At 64.7% G+C, this 15,574-nt stretch overlaps 1 protein-coding gene across 2 annotated transcripts in view; it reads left to right on the top strand.

Moving 5' to 3' along the window:
- The first annotated feature begins 326 nt into the window (after positions 1 to 326).
- SMOC2 (SPARC related modular calcium binding 2) overlaps positions 327 to 15,574 on the top strand; it is a 135,871-nt gene continuing 120,623 nt past the window's right edge. Inside the window, exon 1 of one of the 2 annotated variants that reach the window (XM_070074590.1) lies at positions 327 to 559. In XM_070074590.1, coding sequence (XP_069930691.1) covers positions 476 to 559 — 84 coding nt within the window. In that variant the 5' untranslated portion in view covers positions 327 to 475. The remainder of the gene's footprint in view (positions 560 to 15,574) is intronic. The other variant, XM_070074589.1, reaches the window with a different exon arrangement.

Below are 15,574 nucleotides of genomic sequence, written 5' to 3'. Positions count from 1 at the left end.
AGACCCCAAGCTTTGGGGACCGGCGGGGGCTGCGGGGGCTGGTGGGGACCAAGGCTGGCCGAGCGGGTCTGGGTGCGCCGCAGCTGTGCCGGAGCCCCCGGGGGCGCGCAGAGCAGGGGGCGCGCCCACCGCGCCAGCCAGCGACCGCACGGCCCCCTCGGCCCCCTCCGCGCCTCCCGCCCGCAGACCCCGCTCCGGGCGGCCCCTCGGCCCCAGCGGGCATCGGAGCCGAGCAGAGAGGGGCGCGGCAGCCGGCGAGGGGGGGTGGGGCCGGGGGAGGAGAGCGGCGGGACGGGAGGCGGAGGGAGGGGAGGATCCGGCGGCTCCGGGGTATTTGACAGGAGCGAGGGAAGCCGCAAAGGACGCGAGGACTGCTCGGAGCCTGCAGCCCGCCGGCCACGTCCGGGCCGCCTGGAGCAGGGTGCAGGGCGCAACCCCGTCGGACGCGAGTCGCGGTGTCCCCGCGCCGGCCACCATGCTGCTGCCCCAGATCTGCTGGCTGTCGCTGCTCGCCGGGCTGCTCCCGCCGGCGCCGGCTCAGAAGTTCTCGGCACTCACGGTAAGACGGCCCGCCGGGACCTGGCGATCGGCTTTGCGGCCCCGCGCGGCTCGCCTGGGCCGGATCCCCGCTGCCCTCCCGGTGGGAGCGCCCCGGGCGCGGGGAGCAGGTGTCCCGCGGCAGCAGGGCAGGTGGGCCCGGGCCGGTCCGCAGCGGGGGCGCCTGGAGCTGAGCGCCCGGCGGCGCTGGGTTCCTGCCTCCGACCTCTGGTCCCGCGCTCCCCCGAGCAGGGATGGAACGGGGCCCGCGCGGGAACCCGAAGGTCTGCGGACTCGGGCGCCTCGGCGTGGACGCTCCCTGGGCGGCCCGAGCAGGGACTGGGCTTAGCCCTCGCGGCCCGTGCGCCCGGCCTGCAGGCCAGTGCGTGGTCGCTCGCCGGGTGCAAGAGCAGCCGAGTCGCCCTGCGAGCCGAGGGGAAGCGGCGCAGCTGCGGGTGGGGCTGAGGGCGTGCGGGGAGCCGCCGCGGGCCCTGCACTCGCGGGCCTGCCAGGTGGCTGGGATGCGCGCGCCCGGGTCCCCGCGGTCTGCCGCTGCGAGCTGCTCTTTGCTCGCAGCGACCCGTGCGCCACAGCCGGCGCTGGGTCAGGAGCGCGGGGCGGACGCAGAGCCAGCGGGGCCGGGCTGGAGTCTGCGGCCCTCCAGGCTTCCGGTGCTGGCCGCTCGCAGTGGTGCGATCGATCCGCAGACAAGAGAACGAAGGGCCCTTCTGAGTGTGCTGCCCTGCCGGTGAGTGCCAGAGGGAGCAGGAGAGCGCGAAGCCGCGGGGAGCCGGGCGGCGGGGGCTGGCACGGCAGGCGTTCGCAGCCGCTGAGAGCGCTGGCTTCGCTCCCTCGCTCCCCGCTGGGGCCGCTCCGCCTTCGCAGCTCTGGAGCCGGCTGCGCCCTCGCTTCGCGGCGGAGGGGAAGGAGGGAGCCAGTTCCTTGCTCATACCTAAAATTCTTCTGGAGCAATCCTGGGTCCCTGCCTTGTGTCTCACAAACGACCTGGAGATTAGGGCCTGCGGGCAGGCGGCGGGAGCTCAGGCTGGCCCTGGGCACGGTCCAGGAGTCTTCGCTACATGCACTTGAGTGTGTGTGCGTGTACACAGGCACGTGTGCGTGACAAGAACGTGTGCACAGGCACACACGTGTGGGCTATCAACACGAACGTGCGGGGAGATCGACATGCATTCGTGTGTGTGTGTGCATGTACACGCACACGTGTGGGTGGATTGACACGCACGTGTGTGCTCATCCCCAAAGGCTCTTCTGAACATCTGTGAAGATGGGGTTCTGGTGCAAAGCCTCCGCGACCCACGGGCAGTGCTGTGCGGGAGGCGTGGTTCCCAGCCCGCAGGCAGCGAACACGTCCCCAGCCCGCAGAGGCCAGTTCCTGGGCTGTCACGCTTCTCCAGGCTGCGGGAGCAGGCACGGCAGTCCCTGCAGGCTTCCTGGGGGGTGCCGACCGTGGGCTGGGGCTGCTGACCAGCGTGAGCAGCTGGCCCTCGGCGGGCAGGTCCCTCCTCCTCTCCCTGGATTTCTGGGGTTTCAGTGGTGCCTGCTGCCCGTGGGGGCCCTGCCTGGCAGTGGCACTCACACACCCTGCGGGAAAAGCCCGGTGCACTGGACTCCCAAGAGCGTTTTGTCCTGAAAGTCGGTCTGCAGATTAAACGCCATGCTGCTTTTGCATGCAGAAGTGTGCAGAGCTGTGAAATACGTGGCGCCCTCCCCACGAGCCCCCCGCCATTCTCAAGGTCCTGAGGGCTGGGGGCAGCACCCACCCAGGGCCGTCAGCACGTGCAGGCGCTCTGGATTTGCTGTGCTGCTCACCTCTCAGGTCTGGCTCCGGGGGTCTCTCGTTTCTGGAGACCCCCCCCCCCTCGGAGAACGGCCTCCTGTGCTGACAAGCAGAGGGGCAGTGGGTCCTGGGGGGCAGGCGGGGGCCGGAGCTCTGTGTCCTGCTGGATTTGTGACCTTGGGCAGTAGTCTCGTGTCCTTAGCGTGTCCGGGGATTAAAGATCAGGCTTTCTCGTGGTCGTTCTGCAACTGACATGCTGTGGGTTGGAGCTGAGCCAGTGGCCCACGGAGGAGTTCTCGACACCAGGATTTTCAGTGCGCGCTGAGTGTGAGGCCGCGTGTGCTGGGTGACGGCGCCCTGAGCGCGCTCTGCCTGGCTCTTGGGCGGAGCTGAGCTTAGCCGAGGAGAGTTGGGCCAGTGCCTGCTTCCTCCGTGCATCCCAAGGTCAGGCCACGTGCATTTTTCTTGCTCTTTCTGCAAACAACTGAGACCAGGAACCGTTTGTCTGCTCCCTTGTTTTCCAACCATTTCTTCTCACCTAGGCACTGGGAACTCACCCTTGCCTCTTGGGGGTAAGCTTCTCAATCACGCGGTTGCCTTCGTCCCTGGGGTATGGTGCTTGCTTCTGGGTACAGCACCCCTGAGCGAGCCGTCGGAGTGGGTGCCCTGGCATGCCGCGCGCGGGACTAGAAACTGCCTGGCTGGGTGCTGGTGAGACAGACGTGGCTCCTACAGGCCCTCTGCTGATGGTGTCCTGGGGTTTGGCCTGAGGCCCTGGCTGCCGCTCAGACCTGGCTGTGGTCCCGTGTCCTGATGCTCGCTGCCCTGGACCACGTGCGTTTCCGCCTTGAGGAGCTCTGTCCCGAGGTCAGGCCACGTCCATCTCTCTCGTTGTTTCCGTCTGAGCTGTTTGGCCGCACGTAATTACGCTCCTCAGAGAGCTAAGCAGACAGGATGGAGTTTCTCCAGTTGCATGGGTTTGATGGCCCAGCCAGTCGACTCCTGTCTGGCTGTCTTCTTTGGGAGCGGGGAAGGACTGTGCTACTCACGACCCCTTTCCCAAGGTTTGCAGTTAGAGCCACGGACTCGGCCCATCAGAGCTCCAGGGCTCTCCTCGTGGCCAGTGGGTGCTGCCCCCTGAGCTCCCGTCCACGGCTTCCTTCAAAGGTGCTGTGTCCGCGTGCCGGAAGCGAGGGCTCGGACGCTGCCAGTCTCTGTCAGGGTCCCGGGAACCGAGCGGGTGCCGCAGCTTCCGGGCCCAACCTGCCGTCCTCTCTCTTCCCCGGGGAGTCCCCGCACGTTTCCAGGTCGCCTCCGCTTCTGCGTTGCCTCTCCGCCCCTCAGAGTGAGCTGACCTGGTCGCGTGCTGTCGCCTTCTCCCCGGGGTGTGACACAGCCTGGCAGCCTGTTCGGGTCGGGGGAGCGGCAGCGTCTGGGTCGAAGCGGCTGTTTCCAGCCCTGCTCCTCTGACCCAGCTGGGAAGAGAAGAAAGGCAGTGATGACAATATTTGCCCACGTGAGAAGCTTTTCCTGTTTCCTTTGCTAGCGAATCCGAGAGCCGAGAGCCCCGTTGATTCTGCTGAAACATCCAGGCAAAACCCTCCTCCGTTTCCGAGCCGGTGTGTCTGCCCGGAGGTGGGCCCCGCCGCAGGCTGCTCCCCTAAGGGACGGGCTGTGTTCTCCACCTGCCGCTTCCTCTGCTGCCGCCGTGAGCTCGTTGGAGGTTCTGACCGCTGCGCTCGGCCAGCAGGAGCTGCGGAGCACGGGCGCGGCTTCCCCACGTGGAAGCTGACTCTGTTTTGTCTGAAACCCCGAAGACTCAGAGGCGTCACGTCAGCCTCAGCTTGTGAGCAAGGCCACAAACGTGGGTGCCTGCCGGGGACTGTGCAGCACGTGGCGGGGGAGGGAGCACGACGTGGCTCAGACGGGGCGACTTCCCAGGGAGGCGACACCCGGGCTCCAGCCTGGGTCCTAGGGAGGTGGACTTCCGGTTGAGGGTCACGGGGAATGTTTATATACTGTTGAAGCCAGAGCCGTGACCACAAGCACAAGGCGCACAGTCGGACAGGGATTCTGACGGCTCATCCTGGCCGCGGGCCTGCTCTGCGGCTCTGTTCCCAGCATCCTTTCCCTGGCCCTAGAATCAACAAGAACACAAAGCCCAGGGCAGACTTTTCTGAGAGGAGGGGGCTTCGGTGGGCCTCCGTAACCGGGCGAGGCTCAGAGTCGCGGTCGGCCGGGGCCTGGCTGGGGCTCAGGGCTCTTCCCGGCCCGCTGCTGGGATGGGCTGTTGCAGCCTGGATGTTCCAAGCGGTGCATTGTAGCCACTTCTTGTTTTTGAAAAAGAAAATCATTTATTGGAAAGGCGGAGTTACAGAGAAAGAGGGAAAGGCAGAGAGAGGGGCAGTCTTCCCTCTGCTGCTTACTCCCCAGATGGCCGCCATGGCTGGGGCTGAGCCAAGCCCAAGCGAGGAGCCAGGAGCTTCATTCAGAAGCCCCCTGTGGGTGCAGGGGCCCGGGGGCTCGGGCATCTTGCTGCTTCCCCAGCGCATGAGCAGGAGCTGGGTCGGAAGAGGCGCAGCCAGCAGGGGAGCCAGTGCCTCTGTGGGACGACGGCGATGCAGGTGCAGCACCGCCTGCCGGGCCCCAGCACCGCTCTGCCTCCTCTTATGGAGCAGGCCCGCCAGCCCGTGGGCCACAGTGCAGTGGCCTGGCTTGCCCTTGCCCGAGCCCAGTGCCCGGCTAGCTCTGCCCAGTGATCCGGGTGTTGGAGACAGAGGCGCCCACCCACGTTCCGTTCCAGGCAGGTGCCATCCGGGTCACTTCCCTTCTGAGAGTGAGAGAGGTCGTTAGACTTCCGCAGGGCTCTGCCTGCCCTGTCGGCCTGCAGGTATCTGCCCACAGTGGGCCAGCAAAAAAGGGACAGGACAGGATTGTGCCTGAGGCGCGGTGACCACCTGGGGACATGGGGGGCTGGGCAGTAGTGGAGGGAGGCCTCCCGGAAGCGACTTCCACATTCTCTGCCACGGAGACCGCGTGGAGCAGGATGGGGCAGGAGGTGGCCTTGAACTGTGACAGCTGCTCTTTTCCTGCGGAGAAGCTAGCTGTGTCCGTTAAGGAAAACGTAAAGGCACGAATAGATCCACCTGTCGCACTCCGAGTGAGCCGGCCGCTTACCTTCCCCGGGGAGGGGTCGGTGGTCACCTCAGCGGGACCTCTGACTGGCAGGCGCATTTCGCTGGGTCTTTCCTAGGTGCACCCTTTGCGTCTGTGCTGGTGGCACTGGGATCTGCCCCAGGACGGGGGTGCAGTGTGATGGCACTGGGATCTGCCCCAGGACGAGGGTGCAGTGTGATGGCACTGGGATCTGCCCCAGGATGGGGGTGCGTCTGTGCTGATGGCACTGGGATCTGCCCCAGGACAGGGTGCGTCTGTGCTGGTGGCACTGGGATCTGCCCCAGGACGGGGGTGCAGTGTGATGGCACTGGGATCTGCCCCAGGACGAGGGTGCAGTGTGATGGCACTGGGATCTGCCCCAGGATGGGGGTGCGTCTGTGCTGATGGCACTGGGATCTGCCCCAGGACAGGGTGCGTCTGTGCTGGTGGCACTGGGATCTGCCCCAGGACGGGGGTGCAGTGTGATGGCACTGGGATCTGCCCCAGGACGGGGGTGCAGTGTGTGCTGGTGGCACTGGGATCTGCCCCAGGACGAGGGTGCGTCTGTGCTGGTGCACTGGGATCTGCCCCAGGACAGGGTGCGTCCATGCTGGTGGCACTGGGATCTGCCCCAGGACAGGGGTGCGTCTGTGCTGATGGCACTGGGATCTGTCCCAGGACGGGGGTGCAGCTTGATGGCAGAGCGCTGCCTGGACCCCACGTCCGTTCGCTCTGCTTTTGGCTGGCTGCTCCGCCCCTTCCTCGCCCGGGGCGCTGACCCTAGCATCGATGCAGGCCGGGCTCCACGCACACAAGCTCCCATGATGCACTTGCCCGGTCCACACTCACCCCACTGAGAAAAACGCGTAAGCCAGAGCAGTGTCGCCCAGCCACGGGGCACCCCGTCCCCACATCCGCGGCAGCCGTGGGCAGCCTTTCCTTCCGCGGAAACCGGCCGGGAGTAGGGGTCTTCCTAGGTGACAGCCCCTCTGTGACTAAGACCCTTTAAAATAGGAACTGGAAGGCTCAAAGAGGGAATTCCATGTGTGCTTCTCTTTAAAACCAACCCCAGAGGCTTCGATGAGAACGACTGAACAGAGCGAGAGTATCATTTGTTTTCGGTTACATATGAATTCACTCCACACAGGACGTAGATCTGTGCAATCAAGAAACTCTTTAGAAAGCACAAATACAATTAAGTGGGGAAATCAGCCTGTGCAACCAGAACGGAGTGTTTTTCCACCTTGTGGGGGCCGGCAGGCCTGGCCCGTGGCGTGCGTGGCATCTGGGACCTGGCAGCGGATTTGTGGCTTCAGGTTCCTGGCAGGGAGCGCCACTGCCCTCCCGGCCGCTCTCCACACAAAATGCCATTCATGCACCGCGCTGTGTAAACTGTGCGTCGTCGTCCCTGCGTCTCAGAGGCCATCGGGTCGGTATTTCACCGGCCTGCCCCGGAGCAGGGGTGCTGTGGTCCTCCTCACAGGGAGAAGGAGCAGTGGGCGGTGCCCGTCGGGGCCACCTCCAGCTGGGCAGGACCACGCTCTGATTCCCGCCATCGCCACGCCACGGGCAGAGCACGGAAGGCAGGCGGCAGTGAGGGTGAAGACGGCAGCGGGAGCCGAGTGACCCCGTGGCCCAGCCCGACAAGGTCTGGGCCAGGAGTCTTCTTCGTCTTTGCAAACAAACGCCCAAGTTTTAAGCGTGAACCAAGGGGTGACGTGAACTCACAGCTGGGCCCTCGCGTCCTCATCCCGGGGGCACGGGCATGCAAGGACATCCCGGGGGCACGGGCATGCAAGGACGCCTCTAACCACGGTGTGGTAAGCCCCTCCCAGGAGCACAGGGGTGGGGGACATTTGTTTCTGTGCTGAGGGCCACGTAGGCACTATAGACGGGACCCTCAGTGCACAGGCAGGCTCCTCACCGTCTGCTGCCCAAGGGTCATTTGTCTGAGCGGCTGAGCTGCCTCTGCTCCACCCCCAGCTCTGTGGACCCCATGTGCGATGCCCCTGGATGCCTGGTGGCCCAGGGCCCACGGCGTCCACCTCCTTACCCAAGTCCCGCGTTGAGCTCTGGGTGATCGATGTCCTGCTGAGCTGTGGCCCCCACCAGACCCCATCTCCCAGTGCCAGCCGGTCGCCACGTGGCAGAGGCTCACTTTGAGGGCTGGCCCTGGCTGGTGTCACGGCGGGGGTGCTGTTGAGCCCGCCGCCTGGGCGGCTGCTTCTCTGGAGTGCCTGAGCCCGGTGGTGGTGAGACTTTGCATATTTTTCCTATTAAAGCCACATTTGCATGTGGAGACGTGCCCTCTGGGGGGGGCATGGTGCTGAGTGCCCGCTTCTTCCCTCCTCCACCTGCGGCACCAGCTTGGCCGGCCCCACTTCTGGGAGAGACCAGGATGTGTGCCCACTGCTGTGTTCATCCCGCCCCAGGGGACTCCCAGGAGACCCCATCCACTGCCTTTCCCATCCTGGGGTGTAAAAATCAGCCCCAAAGTGATAAACTAACGGGAAATGCCACTCTGAGACCCCACCCGGGTCCAGCAGTGACCCCTGGGAAGTAGGGCCCTTCAGCCAGAGACCCCACCCTCTCCGCACCCCGTCCCCCTCCTGCTCCTTTTACTGGGTGACAGGGTGGCTGGCTGCACTTGCCGTGGACTTAACCTCTCTAAGAATAAACCGTCCCCACACTCTGCACTCTCTGCCCCAAGATGTGACGGGACGAGCACCCTGTGCTGTTGTGTCTCCTGGGTGCAGGCTCTGGGCTGTGCAAGCCCCTCAGGGAAGGGAAGAGGGCTAGGGGTCCGCACGCCGTGCTGCCCTGTCCCCGCTTCGGCAGACAGGTCTCTCTCTGGCCAGCCAGCTCTCTCCGCCGATCCTTGGCGGTGCTTGACAAAGGCAGAGCTCCCTTTAATGCAGAGGCCATGTCCCGTGCGGTGTTTCTCTGCTGGACGTCTCCCCACATTTCACACCTGCTGGACAGGTGTGCTCCCTCCCCCTCCCCCTCCCTCTCCCTTACCCTCCCTCTCCCTTCCCCCCACCCTCTCTCTTCCTCTCTCTGTCTCCCTTTCCCCCTCCCCCTCTCCCTATCTCTCCCTCCCTCCCTCTCTCCCCCTCCCCTCCCCACCCTCCCTCCCTCCCTCTCTCTCTCCTTTTCCCTCTCCCTCCCTCTCTCTCCCTCTCCCTCCCCCTCTCCCCCCCTCTGTCTCTCCCTCTCTCTCTCCCTCCCTCGCCCCCCCCCCCCCAGCCAGGGCTGGGACACCCAGTCCTTTGGAGAGGTTGCTCCTGGCGATTTGTGAATGAGCCACAGGAGGGCGCCCAAGAGCGACTGAGCTGCGTTGCAGGGGAGGGGCTCGGGCCCTGTGGGGTCCCCACCTCCAGGGGAAGTCTCAGCCTGGGGGCGGCCCCCGAGAGTGAGCTCCACTTTCTGGCTTCCAAGGTTTGACTCATGATGCAAAATGCTAAATGCAGGAATTCAAACAACAGGGACATTTCGATTTCGTGTTCCTGCAGACTTTATTTAGAAGTCTGGGCTATGCAGCGTTATAGTCAGTGTTACTATCCAAACACCAGATAAGACTGTCATGCTGTTGAAGTACAATTTTGTTTTAAAACGAGTGAAGTCCAGGGAAGGCGTGGGTCAGGCTGCCTGTGGGCGCCTGGGCTGGCTGAATAAGACACAAGTCCGCTTTAGCTGCAGGAGTCAATCCACTGGCTAAACCGGGTTTTGTTTAAGCAATGGCCGACCTTATTGGCTCAGCTGGGGTCCTGCTTCAGTGTTTGCCGGGGACAGAAGTTCTCACACATGTCGTTTTATGACAGCTTTGTTGTGCAAACAGCACTAGCTGCGGCAAGTCAACATTCTGTGCTCAGACTGAGAACTGCTTCCCGCTGAGCCTTTCCGGCGCGTGGCCGGCGCTCAGGCCGCTGGGAAGGCAGGTGGCCAGCTTCCCCCGGCCTGTGGCGGAGCCTCCTTAGGTACAGGCGCTCAGGCCGCTGGGAAGGCAGGTGGCCAGCTTCCCCCGGCCTGTGGCGGAGCCTCCTTAGGTACAGGCGCTCAGGCCGCTGGGAAGGCAGGTGGCCAGCTTCCCCCGGCCTGTGGCGGAGCCTCCTTAGGTACAGGCGCTCAGGCCGCTGGGAAGGCAGGTGGCCAGCTTCCCCCGGCCTGTGGCGGAGCCTCCTTAGGTACAGGCGCTCAGGCCGCTGGGAAGGCAGGTGGCCAGCTTCCCCCGGCCTGTGGCGGAGCCTCCTTAGGTACAGGCGCTCAGGCCGCTGGGAAGGCAGGTGGCCAGCTTCCCCCGGCCTGTGGCGGAGCCTCCTTAGGTACAGGCGCTCAGGCCGCTGGGAAGGCAGGTGGCCAGCTTCCCCCGGCCTGTGGCGGAGCCTCCTTAGGTACAGGCGCTCAGGCCGCTGGGAAGGCAGGTGGCCAGCTTCCCCCGGCCTGTGGCGGAGCCTCCTTAGGTACAGGCGCTCAGGCCGCTGGGAAGGCAGGTGGCCAGCTTCCCCCGGCCTGTGGCGGAGCCTCCTTAGGAACATTCTCGGGTGCAGTCCTGCAGCCTTGCTGGATACAGTGTAACCGGGTCCTGCAGCCTTGCTGGATACAGTGTAACCGGGTCCTGCAGCCTTGCTAGATACAGTGTAACTGGCCGTGCTCTCGTTGGGCAGGTGGTGTTCCACACCCTCTTAGGAGACGCCCTGGAGAGGCAGCCCTGTTGGCTACATTCTGCCCGGGCACATTCTTACTACACTGTGCACTCCAACCGGCAACAGGCTCAGAAACCATTCACATTCTTTGCACCCAAAAAACCCCTAAGGACATTAAGGAAAGCGTTGCTTGTGGCCAGCGTTCAGATTGGTGTCGCCACGTGTCCTCCCTTGCCCTGCTTCTGTGGCTTTCGTGGCTGCCGCTCGCTGGCACCTGCTGGGCGTCTGCTGACTCTGATTGTGGAGCGCGGCTGGACCCGCCAGCCAAGGGCTCGTGTTAGCTTGCTGTGGTCCCTTCGGAGCCGGGGCTGACTTCTGGCCGCCCTGAACCTGACCGGCTGTTCCTCTCCGTGTGGGTAGGGGTGTCGGGTCCTCCTGCATGGGTGACGCAGCCAGAGCTGGACGCTGTCCTCCTCTGGGCAAGGCAGGGCTTGCTGGGAGGCCCGAGCCTGTCTGCCCCACGCCTGCAGGGCCTTGGCTGGACACTGCTGGCAGTGGGAGCTGTTGCCCGGGGGAGGAGTCCTGTCTCCTTAGACTGGGCTGTGTGTACTGGGTTTGCTGAGGCCCAGGGACAGGCGCTTAGGGACCACCCACCGGGGGGATGTGTGCTCAGAGAGGGGCTGGCCTCGAGGCCCTGTCACCCCCGGTGTCCTCCTGGGCTTGGGAGTCACCCTCACTTCTGCTCTCTCAAGTCCCCCACATCCTTCCTGCTGCACCCCCAGACTTAGCAACAAAGGCAAAGCAGAGGTGGGGCGTTCAGGGCTGGTCTCTGTGCACCTGTCTCTGTATTTCCGTCTCTCTCTGCCTCCCTCTCACCCCCTCCAGCCTGTCCAGCATGCGTGTGGTCACTCTCACGCCTTCCCGACTCTGCCTGTGGCCGGCCCTCCGGCTCTGCACAGCCCTGTGCCTGTGTGGCCTCTGGGCGTCCCCGTAGACTCAGACCACCTGCTTCTGCAGGGAGGGAGCCCTGCGTGGACGCAGAGCCTGCCTCGCGTCAGGGCTGACCCGGCCTTTCTCTAAGTCCCTAGGCCTCCTGTCTTTTCACCGGAGCTCCTGGGTGTCCAGCGTCACTCAGAACCCAAGCCAGCCTGTTGTGACCTCACCGGGGCTCTCTCCTGGAAGCCCCTTACCCAAGCTCACCGTGGGCGACCCTCAGGGCCAAGCTGTGTGCCCACAGGCGCTGTGTCCAGCCCACGTGTGCTCCCCTGAACGAGCACCCGAGGGGTGAAGGAGGAGGTGACAGAGGAGAGGAAAAGCAACAACATGTGGCCCCTATGAGGATTCCTCTGCACAGCCCTGTCGAGGTGGCCAGGCACGGCCCAGTGTCGCAGGTCCTGTGGCCCTGCCACATGTGGCTGTGTCCCTGTCTGAAACTGGACAACGGGCAGAGGGGCAGAAGGTGGCTCCTGAGCTGGGTCCGGAAGTCTGGGTGGCAGGGGATGCTGAGGGCACAGGTGCAGAGAGCTCTAGGCTTTGGGAGGGGTCTCCGGGGGCCCCAGCAGAGGGGGGTGGGGAGAGGGAGGGCAGGCGGCCATGATGTAGACAGGGGCCGGGGCCGGTGGGCTCACGGTGCAGCCTGAGGCTGCTGATGTGGCTCAGACCCTCCCGTCTGTCACCAACGGAAGAGTCAGGCCCTGCTGCCGGCCTCTGGACAGCCCGTGCGCCAGAGCGGTGATCGCAGGCTTGATGATGGCTGGTGGCGGTGTCTCTGGAGACAGTGCAGCCGTCTGCCGTTGGCGGCTGTGCGCCCTGCCCTCCGCCGGCTGTGCAGTCTCCCTTCTGTGGGCTCCCGACTTTCCCAGGCAGGTCATGCTGTCCCCCATCACAGGTAGCTCAGAGCACCCACAGCCGGCTGGCGTCGGAATTGAAAGCGGCAGGAGGCAGCCCGCGTCACGGCCACACGCTGACCGTGGCCCCGCCGCAGCCGGCTTCCAGTCTCCTCCCGGCTCTTCCTTTAAACCCAGAGACTTGTGCTGTTCCAGCCCACCTCTGTGCTGAGACGCGTGAGATCTGTACTTCCAGAGGGAGGCGGAAGGGCTCTGGCTGAGTGGCCGCACAGGCCTCCAGCTGGGCCTGGCCGGGCTGCCTGTGGCCTCCACGCCCGGCTCCTGGAGCCCTTCCTCCTGGTCTCCTCCGGCTGAGTGCGGATCTCGGCTCCTGCAGCTCCCTGCCCTCATCTCCTTCCTGACACGGCACTCTCGCTCCCTCCCTCTCTCTCTCTTTCCATCTCTCTCCCTCCCTCCCTGCCTCCCCCCCTCTTTCCATCTCTCTCTCTCATTCTCCCTCCCTCCCTCCTTCCCTCTCTCTCCCTCCCTCCCTCCCTGCCTCCCTCTCTCTCTCCCTCCCTCCCTCTCTCTCTTTCCATCTCTCCCTCCCTCCCTGCCTCCCTCTCTCTCTCTTTCCACCTCTCTCTCTCCCTCCCTCCCTCCCTGCCTCCCTCCCTCCTTCCCTCTCTCTCTCTCCCTTCTTCTCCCTCCCTCTTTCTCTCTCCCTCCCTCCCTCTCTCTCTCTCCCTCCCTCCCTCCCTCTCTCTCTCTCCCTCCCTCCCTCTCTCTCTCTCTCCCTCCCTCTCCCTCCCTCCTTCCCTCCCTCTCTCTCCCTCCCTCCCTCTTTCTCTCTCTCCTGTTCTCCTGTTTAGGCCAGCTCCACGTGTCACGGCCGGGGTTCCCAGGAGGAGACCCCTGGCGCTGAGGAGACCCCCCCGCCCCCCGGCCACCGCGTTCCCCCCTGCCAAGGAGTTCTGGCTCCAGCCTCCGCCCTGGAGGGTGAGCACGGGGGTGGGGCGCAGACGAAGCCACAGACTCCAGGAAGGCACCGGCAGTTGCCAGCCCTGTGCGGGAGCAGGCGTGCGCCCTCTGCGCTCCCGCCGCGTGGACGGTGCCCCGCTCCAGGGTGCGGGCCAGCCGGCGCTTCCCGGGAAGCCTCGCTGCCGGGCGAAGGGGAGCACGTTGGGAGGGAGGTGTGGATGAGCGCAGCTCGGCTGCACGCAGGCTTCCCATCCTGCACCACAGCAAAGTCCAACAAAAACCCGGTGACCCCGTGGCCGGCGGGCGGCGGTGGGCTCCGCGGCAAGTGGCGCTCGCCAGCCGCGCTCGGCCGCGAGACTTGATGCCTTGTTTTGTCTCCGTGCGCCCTGTAATTACAGAGTGACCTGGAGCCCCGCTTGTGAACGCATGCGTGCCAGATGCCAATCACACGATGCTGAGCAACCCTCCTGGCACAGGGGGCGGGGCCTGTGACGCCGCCCCGGCCACGCCCGCCGGGGCTCCGTGCAGCCTGGGAATGGACCAGGTGGGTTGGCACGGGGGAGTGGGGGTCCGGGTCTCCCGGAAACCGTCCTGTTCTCTCTCGGTCCCGCTTTCTCCTCGAAGGCGTGGAAACGTTCCTGTTCTATTTCTTTGTGTTTGTGGCCAGTTATAAAGGGGGTCCTGTGCCCCACCTGCTGCCTCTCTCCAGGGCCAGCACAGAGGGGCTGGTAGACGCCCGGGGTGCTGCACCCCAGCGTGGAATCCAGGCGCCCAGGCCTCTGAGACTGTGTCCAGAAAGGGTGAGTTGTCGGGAAGGTGGGGGCAGTGGTGGGGCTGGGCCCACGGTGCCCCCAGTGGCTGTGGGGCCAGCGCCCTGGTTGAGAGAGTCCTGGGCTCCTCATTCTGTGCTGTGACGTGGGGTCGGGGTCCTCTGTGGATCCCAGTCCTGTGTGACCTCAGTTTCGCCTTGGTGGCTGTAGGTGGGGTGTGGGCTCCCGGGACCTGTGCGGACGGCAGGTGTTGGCTGTGCCCTGGGTGTGGTCGCCCAGGGGGCCTTCCTAGCCAGGGGTGGTCCAGGTGCGCCGCCCCTGCCCAGGCGGTGGGAAGCGGGGGTGTCTGGCTGGATGCATCCTGCGCTCATTTTCATCTCATGACAACCAGACGCTAGTTTGTTTTGTTCACTGTGTCTTGGGAATTAGCATAGTTATGCAGGTTAATTTGGTGTAATTAACAGTGTGGAAATTTGAGTAATTGGAGCTAAGATTCCTGTAATGTTTGCGATGTCCAGAGCCCTGGTCAGAACGAGTTCACCGGGGAGCCCAGTGCTTAAGGCTCCTGCGTCCCCCGCGTGAGTGCTGGTGCTGTGCGTCAAACACCGGGTACCTGGTTTGAGTGCTGGCTGCTCTGTACCCCGGGGTGGGTGCTGGGTGCTGTGCGTCAAACACCGGGTACCTGGTTTGAGTGCTGGCTGCTCTGTACCCCGGGGTGGGTGCTGGGTGCTGTGCGTCAAACTCCGGGTACCTGGTTTGAGTGCTGGCTGCTCTGCTCTTCCCCCACAGCCTCTCGCCGGGAGCCTGGGAGGCGGCAGCTGACGGCCAAGTTCTCTCATTCCTGTTTCTCATGTGGGAGACGTGGATGGAGTTCCTGGCTCCTGGCATTGGCCTGGCCCAGCCCTGGCTGCTGTAGGCATTTGGGGAGTGAACCAGTAGACGGAGGATCTCTCTCTCTGTCTCTCCCTTTCTGTCACAAATAAATAAATAAATTTTCTGTTAAAAAAAAAAAGTGTTCACCGCCCACTTTGGAGCGCCCAGGGTCAGCTCCTGGCTCCCCTCCCAACTCCAGGTTTAATGAGCACCCTGGCTCCAGTAACTGGGTGCCCGCCACCCATGTGGGAGATCTGGGCTGATTTCCCGGCTCCTGGCTTCAGCCTGGCCCACCCCCAGCCACCGAGGGCATTCGGGGAGCGAGCCAGCCAGGAGGGATCACAGGGCTCTCGCCCTCCCTCTCCCTCCCCGCCTTTCAAGTAAATGCAGACGGAATCCGAGAAGGCTCTCATCAGCTCCCCTGTGGGGCCGGTGCCTGCAGCCCCGAGCGAGCGGTGGGTGCTCCCACGCTGCAGGTGAGGAAGTGAGGTTCAAGGTCATGCGGCCCGGCAAATTCCCGGCAGTAGCGGGTTAGCTGGGAGCCGTGCAGCTGACGGAGGCCGGGAGCCAGGGCCTGAGCTCATCTGTGGCCGCGTCTCCTGCTCCGGGGCCGAGCTCCAGCCCAGCTCTCCGCCTCGCTGGATGCAAGGAGGAATCTGGGTCAATGACAGGAAGCGCCCCATCCGAGAGGACCTGGGAAGCAGCATCCTGCGGATCTGGGAGAATTCTCCAGATGCCTAGAAGATGAGCGCCGGGAGTCGTGCCCGGGCCGCTCCCAGCACAGGCCGGCCAGGGCCGCGCGGGGCTGAGGCCGTGGGCAAGCAGGCGAGCCCGCGTGGTGGCCGCCGGCCTGGGTTCTGCTCCGTCTGAATCACGTGTGTCCTCCAGGAGGTGTTGGGCTCCCGGTCACACTGCCCATGGTTTCTGGCGAGAGGCCGTACAGGCAGCTGGTGCTGCATCTCAGGGACGCCCTTAGCGGGTTGGAGTTCG

Source organism: Oryctolagus cuniculus, chromosome 5 (assembly GCF_964237555.1).
Source record: "Oryctolagus cuniculus chromosome 5, mOryCun1.1, whole genome shotgun sequence".
Classification (NCBI taxonomy): domain Eukaryota; kingdom Metazoa; phylum Chordata; class Mammalia; order Lagomorpha; family Leporidae; genus Oryctolagus; species Oryctolagus cuniculus.
Note: the sequence above shows the minus strand (reverse complement) of the source record. Positions and strands in the feature narration are given on the sequence as shown.